The sequence below is a fragment of the Rhopalosiphum maidis genome, chromosome 4 (genome assembly GCF_003676215.2).
Source record: "Rhopalosiphum maidis isolate BTI-1 chromosome 4, ASM367621v3, whole genome shotgun sequence".
In the NCBI taxonomy this organism is placed as follows: Eukaryota; Metazoa; Arthropoda; class Insecta; order Hemiptera; family Aphididae; genus Rhopalosiphum; species Rhopalosiphum maidis.
The window spans coordinates 25,062,473-25,071,778 of NC_040880.1; the positions used below are offsets into that span (position 1 = coordinate 25,062,473).

A 9,306-nucleotide genomic window follows, 5' to 3' on the forward strand; every position below is an offset into this window, starting at 1 on the left:
CTGCGCACCAATACTAGTATTTTCGGATCAATAAATTTAGTATTTACTACCAATGTTATCAGGAACGACACGGACAGGACGGGTCGGAACGGACACCGCTTACCTGGTATAATAACAGTAGCCGCGGTCACAGCAGCTGACTAGTAGTGACCACCACGGACTTCGATGTCTTATTGCCCGTGATAAATGTTAAATAATGCCGTGAGCTTGCTGACTGGCCAGCCACAGGTATGAACTATGAATGTATGATTGGATCTGTCGTCTGTGTCGGGAATTCGAGACAAATTCCAACATTCTAAGTCTTTATCAAATATTCAAACATGCGCCAATACCTAAAAAATGTTCATTATTTTTTTTTTTTACTTTATTCTAAATTCTCATTAGTTTAAAATGTTTTCATCGACATCATAACGAATAATACTTATAATATATATTTATTTAATTTTTAATGAATCATGAATCATGATTCATTATCAATATCAATATTAAAATACCAGTTCAATACTTAGGTATCAGTTTATTGAATTTATACGAAAAGTATAAAAAAAACGATATTCTGAGCGTAGACGGTCCATCAGCCTATAGTCTATGTCTGTACAATAGCGTTCATCTCGATTTTAACATAATATATACCTACCTATTTTTGATTTTGAGTGGAGCAATGAATGTATTGATTTTACCAAAATGTGTGTGTATACACGATAAGTAATCAAAAAAAGCTTGGATTTTCAAATTTCAACTTTAATAGTGGTTTCTGATAACAAATTGGATCTTGTTTGTGCTTTGGAGATATAAGAAAAAAGATAAAAGGGGAATTTTTACATAAATTCTGCGTTTTTTGACAAAATTGATTATGAAATAAATAATTAAACTCGAAGACGAGTTACCGCAGATACAATTTTTACTAATGGTTTTTATTATCATATTCTATTTATGATTACATTTTTAAAATATTTCGATTATTTTTGAGTTATGTATTTATATGCACGAAACATTTTAAATTTTAATTTTTTTAATTTTTTCTACGTAATGTGAATTAAAAAGTTTCTGCTGGGTAGAAATGCTTTGAAATGTTGTACAAAGCTTCTCATAAATTGATAATTTCTCAATTAAATAATATCAAACAATTATAAAAAAAGATTTTTATAAGCATTTAAATTTATTTTTTTTAATGTTTTTCTCAAACTGCATGTAATATGAAATTGTTATTCTTTCACTCTTTTATTTAATTTTATTTAATTTAAAACTGCAACTTATACTTAAAATGTACTAAATTAATAGGACTATTTTTTTTAACAAAATATAGATTTTCAAAATTGGGCAGTTTTCGGTTTTTATAATACTTCTTGTTTCATATAATATCTTAATAATATGTAATAAACTCGTTATCGACTATCGACGCAGTGATAAACTTTGTAACCTGTACTCTGTAGTTATAAACGCCTCACAGCCGTATTAACTTATAGAATACCTAAAAACCTCAAACCAACCAAATTTGAGCAGCTATAATACTTACGGTTAAGTGAAAAATAATTATTTTAACGTAAAAATTCATAAAAAAAACAGCCCTACTATTTTATAAAATTTTAAATATAGGTCGCCATTTTAAAATCAAAAATTGATAGCGATTTTAAACTATTAAATATAAAGGTGAAAAAAATAAAAATGTTATTTATAGTTTAAGAAAAGCATGAAACTAAAAATTTTAAAAAAAATAATTGAAAAAAGTCAAGGCCTTGTGAAATAATTAATTTTTAATGATAAAAAATCCCTCTGTATAGGGTATTATTTACAATTTTCCAAAACTTTAATTCAGCGAATAATTTTTATCAAAATGTATATAGGAAAAAATTTTAAAAAAATTATAATGTGCCATGCCTATAATAAATAGTTCAAAAAGTTTCAAAATTATAAGTGCCATATAGAAAGTTATATTATATACAATATAAATATTTGGTTAATATTTTAATAAGTATCTAGTAATTTTTAGATAACAAAAATGGTTTTGTTAAAAAATAATGACTTTTCGAGTGAATAATATGCTGCAATGTTGTAAAAATTCAAACATTATATTATACGCTCATAAAAAAATAATTTGACTCCAAATACTTCGATAGTATATAATATATATATATATTTTTTATAAAGGTTGAAAAACTTATTAAAAACTCAACTTTTTCTTATTTCTGTTAATAATAATTTTTGGAGAACTTTGTGTTAGTTAAATTTTCAAGGATTTTTACAGAAAATTTTTTATTGAAATCATTTATAGAAAACAATAATTTATTAACTATTGTTGAAAACTTCTAAAGTTTTTACGGTTATTTCTTTTAGAATTATAATAAAATAAAGAATCAATTTTTTAAAAAACTTGGTTAGCGTAAAATTTTCCGTTTTTCATTAATTTATTTTTTATTTTTCTCTATTACTCAGAATTTTTACTTTTGACCCTCATATAGTATCAACTAGATCCAACTATCTACTAGAAATTGTCTCAAAATTAAAAATCAAAACATTTTTATTGCTCCAAAAGATTATGAGTATTATACTCACGCACACACACAAAAAAAAGATTGTTTAATCAATATATTTATCATTCCTTTTAGAAACTAAAATTAAAAATTAAATATAAGACTTTTAATGTGTTATTTATTTTAGATCCTAAGTAGGGCAATGAATGTTTTGGTTTTTTAATAATGTTTGTTTTTTTAATTGAATGAATTTTTATGAAGAGCACCAATGAAGAGTGGAGACACTTTAATTGTAAACAAACTGAAAAAAATCCTTCAATCTTTTAACTTTTCAGTTTATAATAGTTTAGTATTTAGTCGCTACTCGCCTTGCATAGTTGCATTACCTACTTGGACTACTTGGAGAAATATAATATTATGATCTAATGGTCAGTGGCCACCGAGAGGAGTGATAAGTGTTTCTTATCAATTTTGTCGTCACGTTCGTAGATTGATAAGAATGGTGATTTCGTCCGACTTAAATACGTGCATAGTAATATTATTTGTTATCTGTTTGTATTATACACATTACACATTCATTCTTCATTACCTATACGCTATAATCATTACTTTGTAGTTTGTACATCAGAAAAACTCCGACTGACCAGTCTGACCTTTGTTTTCTCTTCGACTCGAACGTGTCGCTATTTCCGCGTTCCGTTTGTTCGTACAAATCCATCAAATCGGGTCGGCATACTCACTATTCTCACACCCTATCGCCATAACGTTCAGACCTACGGCAACGATGGCGTCCAATCTGTTGAAAAATATTATCAAATTGGATACCCGAGTGTCCGTGTCGCAAAACATTTGCCGTGAGTATGAGACCATAACTCTTGTCGAAAAAATTAAACAAAACTGTCAATATGATTTGTAAACATCAATGTTTTTTAATTGTTTATCTCAGTGCCGATCAGATGTCTGTCGACGGCGTCTCCACGAGTGAAGGATAAGACCGGCAAGAATATAGTATTTGTCGATGGGGTGCGTACTCCATTCTTATTATCGGGTACAGACTATGCTCCTTTGATGCCTCATCAATTAGCTAAAGAAGCCCTAATGTAAGTTAGTTTGTCATTTTTCATTTTAATTTCAATCAAACAACATTTAATTGTCTGAATAAAAATAGGTTATAGATTTTTGTATTTTAATAGTAACAATATATAATAATGTATATTTAAAATCTAAACATTTGATAATATTAGTTTTAAACAAGTTTTTAGCTTTTTATTTAGGTCAGGTCAACTATAAATATAGATACATTTAGTACTTCAATAAAGATTTTATTTTTTATAAATTTTAAATAACTGTTAAATGTGTAATGATTTGTCATAACATTAGAACATTTCACAGTATTTACAATTGTATACCTATATAATTATGAGTTGAAGAATATTAAGCATTATTTTATGCTTATATATAATGAACTATTCTATAATTTGTAAGACTTTAGATCATTTTTTTGTATAAAGATTGTTGTGTACATGCTTACTTATAATAGATATAAATCAAATTTATTCTTATTATTATGGTCTAAAAATTATTTTTTATACATCAGGAAGTAAAATTAACTGAAGGTCAAGGTATTTTTATTGGGTAACAAACTTTTTAACTGGCAATTCTAAACTTAATTTATGACTTATAAGTTTGAACTAAAAATAGTAATATAATTTATAGTACGATTAAAATATTGAGATATTTTGATTTTAATTCTATTAATTAAATAAAGCATTAATATTTATTGTTGTAATATTGATATTAGGATGTGTTTAAAGATTTGAGGTATAGATTTTAAAATCATCTATTATCTATCTTTTATCAATTTTTTTGTACATTAATATAAAATAAATAATAATATTTTGATCCATTCATTGAAAAAATATCTTATATTATCAGTTATTATTATAACTAACATTTAATTTCAATATTGAATTGAATTTAATTTTATAGAAATAAAAAGAACTTTTTATAGTTAGCGGGTAAATATTCTATGTAACATTGTAGCTAATACCTATTACTTTCTATAAATAATAATTTAAAAGAAACATATTCAAGGTAACTATTTAATAATAAATGAAAATTTATATATTCCTAAAACTATTGACAATAATTAATATCTATTTAATTTTAAGTAATAATATAGACATAATATAGTGATTTATAAATTACACACATATATAAGACTAATATTTTAATTTTAAAAATGATCTAATAATAATAATAAGCTAATTAAATGTTAGAAATGGATAAAAATTAAATTTTAAAACAACTTTTTAAAACTCAAATGCATTAACTAATAACATGTAGATACCAAATGACAAGTAGATTAATCATTTTTATATTTTATATTTTTCCAATTCAATATTGTATTACTTTATATGTTGAATATATTTTTTTAACTAATTATTTTCCATTTGCCGTTAACGTGACTTAGCCAATACCTTACTACAGCGGTTCCTAACCCTTTTAATTGTGAGGACCATATAAACTCACTAATGATTAATAGCATACCTATATACGTATATATATATAATATGTATAATATTATTAGGTATATAATAAAAATATAGAATAATATTATTTAAATAAATACATTATTAATTTTAATATTATATAGTCCACGGCCCAGTTCTATGCTGCCTACGGCCCATATATTGGGAACTGCTGGTTTTACTATATTCTATTGTACTTTAAAATATTTAGAATTTTTAAAATATATTTTTATTGTTTCAATATTCTTATTAAATTAAAGTATTTTTATTGATTATAATTAAGCAGATAAGATATGAATACAATGCTATGCCAAGTAAACACATTTATCATACATGTTCTGTTTTTTTAATTTTTAATTTTTATAAATCAAATTATATGCATAAATTGTCATAAATATCATAAAACATATAAATAGGGCTAGATACTTAATGCCCTAAAAAACTTCTATTCTAAATATCTATGCATTTATATTCAAACAATTACTAAATAATATTTAGGAATATACATATCTATATCTATTTATAACATTCCAAAAAAATATGTATAACATTTTTTTTTATTTTAATACCTAGTAAATTAATTAATGTCTAATTCATACCAAATATTTTATGTGTTTTAAATGCAGCCAGTTCAGTGGAATATAGGTATTCCACTATTCTGATGCTTAATGTTATTATTAAAAATATGATCTCCAAAAAGTCCATACAATTATGCATAAAAAAAATAATATTATATTCTTGTGTAGTTTTGTTTATTATAATACCTATTAGAGTGAATAAAAAAATTAAATTTATTTATTTTATTTTAAATTAGTGGTTTAATGAGGAAAACAAACATACCTCGTGAAGTCGTTGATTACATTGTATATGGTACAGTAATACAAGAAGTAAAAACTAGCAATATTGGAAGAGAAGCAGCCCTTGCTGCTGGATTCCCACACTCAGTTCCAGCTCACACTGTTACAATGGCATGTATCAGTTCAAATCAAGGTATTACAACTGGTATTGGACTGATTGCTGCTGGTGCATACGATGTCGTTGTAGCAGGTGGTGTTGAATTCATGTCTGATGTTCCCATTAGGCATTCTCGTAAAATGAGAAGTCTACTTTTGAGGGCAAACAAAGCTAAGACACCATTAGACAAATTGAAACTTCTCTCCACATTTAGACCAAACTTTTTACTCCCAGAGGCATGTTAATAATCCTTTGTATTCAAAATTAAAGCTAACTTAGTGTATATGCATATAGTTGCCAGCTGTTGCAGAATTCAGCTCTGGTGAGACCATGGGTTTCTCAGCAGATAGATTGGCTGCTTCATTCAAAGTTTCTCGAGAAGAACAAGATCAATATGCTGTTAGATCACACACTATGGCTAAAGAAGCTCAAGACAAAGGATATTTGACTGATATTGTACCTTTCAGATGTATGCTTTATATTTTTATTTATATAGTTTTAATTATTAAAAATATTTATTTTGCTTAGTACCAAATTCATCTAAAGTAATTGATAAAGACAATGGAATTAGAGTGTCTCCTATTGAAAAATTAGCAAAATTGAAAGCAGCTTTTGTTAAACCACATGGTACTGTAACTGCTGCAAACTCATCATTTTTGGTATGTAGAAATTACAACATAACAACAAATTTAGAATAATTATTGTTAAATATAAAAAGTTTTCTATGTATAATAATAAGTAAATATCAAGTATTTATATTATATAAGATTATTATATATATTTTTTTTTTACTTTGTAGACTGATGGTGCATCAGCTTGTCTCATAATGACTGAAGAAAAGGCCAAGCAATTAGGCCTTAAACCTAAGCTTTACTTAAGAGATTTTACTTATGTGGCCCAGGATCCCATTGATCAATTGTTACTTGGGCCAACATATGCTACACCCAGAGTATTAGAGAAAGCGGGTTTGAGCGTCAAAGATATTGATGTGTGGGAAGTACATGAGGCTTTTGCAGTAAGTATCTAACAAAAATAGTGCATTATTTGATTTTTAATTTTATTTATTGTTGTAATTCAGGGACAAATCTTAGCAAATCTCAAAGCTATGGATAGTGACTGGTTTGCCCAGAAATATATGAACAGGCAAAGCAAAGTTGGAATACCAGATTTGTCTAAATGGAACAACTGGGGTGGATCGTTGAGTATTGGGCATCCTTTCGCTGCAACTGGTAAATTTATTTATATTTATATTAATTAATATAGTATTTTTATTATTATAAATATTTTTTTTTACTTATTAATTTGTATTATTATTTATAGGAGTACGTTTGACGGTTCACACTGCCAATAGATTAGTGAGGGAAGATGGTCAATTTGGTTTGATTGCTGCCTGTGCCGCTGGTGGACAGGTAATTTAAATCTATTTTCATATAGTGCATAGATACTAATGATACTATTCTAATCCAATGGTGTAATCCAGTGGTCGGCAACCGGCGGCCCGCTTTAAACTCTACGACAACAAAGTTTAATTTAATATTAAAAATTTTTATTTTTGTCTGGCCCGCGAATTCTTATTAATTTATGAATGTGGCCCAGGAGTCCAAAAAGGTTGCCGACCACTAGTGTAATCTAATTTTATTTTTCCCTATTATGCCATTCAAAAAACACATTAATATTGTTACATTCTGTTATTTGTTACCAATATTTTTTTTACAATTTATTTTGAAACTATAAATATTGTGTAATATTTAAAGTAAAGGGGTATAAATTAAACTATGACCAACAGTTATCCTTTATTAGATCATAGAAAAAAAAGCTAACTACTATGAGTATTATACAAATCAAATTGATTATACAGTCATTTTTTAATTATTAATATTAATAACATTTACATATGTAGAATTAATTATAATTTCAACATGAAATTTTACTTAAATCTTACCCATTGCTCATCTAAAATCCTATATATCTGAGGTGATGCACATACCTTCAGTGTTTGTATCTTCGTCTTATTTATAATTTTCAAGCAAAATTTAAAGAAATAAAATATACTATATTCAAAAATAGAACAACCAGTCCATCTTTTAGTTTAATAACCCTATTTAACATAAACAGGTAAGTTCGAACAGAATTGCCAAGTTTTGTTAGTGTCAAATTGTACACAAGTAGAAAAAGTTTTAGATCAGTACTGCTGTTAGATCTTGTCACTTGATGTATACAAAATTGGGCATTCTTTTTTAAAACAGAATATGTTATAAAAATATAAATTAACATAAATATATTTTCAAAAGCAATGTTTCAATATATATTTATTGTCAATTGATACAATAGCATTGTTTATCAATAGTCTATTTGATTTATGCATATACAAATAATAATTATTGAGTGTGAATTTTATATACTTTTTATGATGTGTTTTAGGGAGTCGGCATGATTGTGGAAAGACATCCAGATGCCACAGCTTTGTAAATAAAAATTTATACCCTGAATTGTGTATAAGTATCACATGGTAAACTGGGAATAAAATAAACTTAAATTAATTGATTATAAATATCATAATGTTTATTTTTAAAAATTATTATTATTCCACTTGGTTTTATTTCATTTAATGCTTTTTTTTATTTTGGTCGTAAGAACACATCCCATAATAGTTAGTATTTAATGTATTATTTACTTATTCATAATTTGTTTTTGTTCAAAAAATTAAATATATTTTAAATTTTTTAACAACTGTAATCTATAAAATTGTTATATTTGCTATTTCAAAATATTGTTGATAATAAAGTTTATTTTTATGATAGTATTTTTTTTTTTTTTTTATAACCTTGTAATTTAGAAAATAGAGCATCTTTTTTAGTTATGTATACACATATCTATTATGTTATTGCTATATAAAAAAAATGTATTTAATTAGTAACATCATTAGCATTGGTTATAAATACAAGGAGCAGTTTCTACCAATGTTATTGTCTATTGGGTATAAATTAAGCAAATTAAATTACTTATAATAAATTCTCATTGTTAGTGGTTATACATAGGTTTTTCTATGATAATTTTATTTTTTATTCAGTTTTACATATTTAAAACACTACAGTTTAAAAATCCTTATAACTCGCTTAAAAACGAAATTATTGTTAAAAACCTGCATATGAACACAGATGTAATTAGTAAAAATATAAAGCATTTATAGTTTTATTAGCAAAGGCATTTAACTCAGAAGTCTTATAATCAATATATTATAATATAGCCTAGGGTACGCCTGGGACCAAAAGTCCTATCCCTGTGGCTAATAATATTCCTGTCGTTCCTGGTAACCAAAGTCAATCTTAATATTTTTTGAAGTCAAATCG

At 25.9% G+C, this 9,306-nt stretch overlaps 1 protein-coding gene across 1 annotated transcript; it reads left to right on the forward strand.

Moving 5' to 3' along the window:
• The first annotated feature begins 3,030 nt into the window (after positions 1-3,030).
• LOC113559383 (trifunctional enzyme subunit beta, mitochondrial) lies at positions 3,031-8,620 on the forward strand. Its single transcript, XM_026965150.1, has 9 exons — positions 3,031-3,325; positions 3,418-3,571; positions 5,817-6,192; positions 6,251-6,425; positions 6,485-6,615; positions 6,756-6,971; positions 7,035-7,185; positions 7,277-7,365; positions 8,378-8,620. Exons 1-9 carry the CDS (start codon positions 3,256-3,258, stop codon positions 8,423-8,425), a joined length of 1,410 nt encoding a protein of 469 aa, XP_026820951.1. The 5' UTR covers positions 3,031-3,255; the 3' UTR covers positions 8,426-8,620.
• Positions 8,621-9,306: the final 686 nt, after the last annotated feature.

Bases quoted from the DNA above. Each gene is read 5' to 3' on its own strand.
- LOC113559383 (XM_026965150.1), top strand. From the start codon at position 3,256: ATGGCGTCCAATCTGTTGAAAAATATTATCAAATTGGATACCCGAGTG. The intron at 6,972-7,034 runs GTAAGTATCTAA...GTTGTAATTCAG, and splicing joins AAGTACATGAGGCTTTTGCA to GGACAAATCTTAGCAAATCT. The intron at 7,186-7,276 runs GTAAATTTATTT...TATTATTTATAG, and splicing joins GCATCCTTTCGCTGCAACTG to GAGTACGTTTGACGGTTCAC.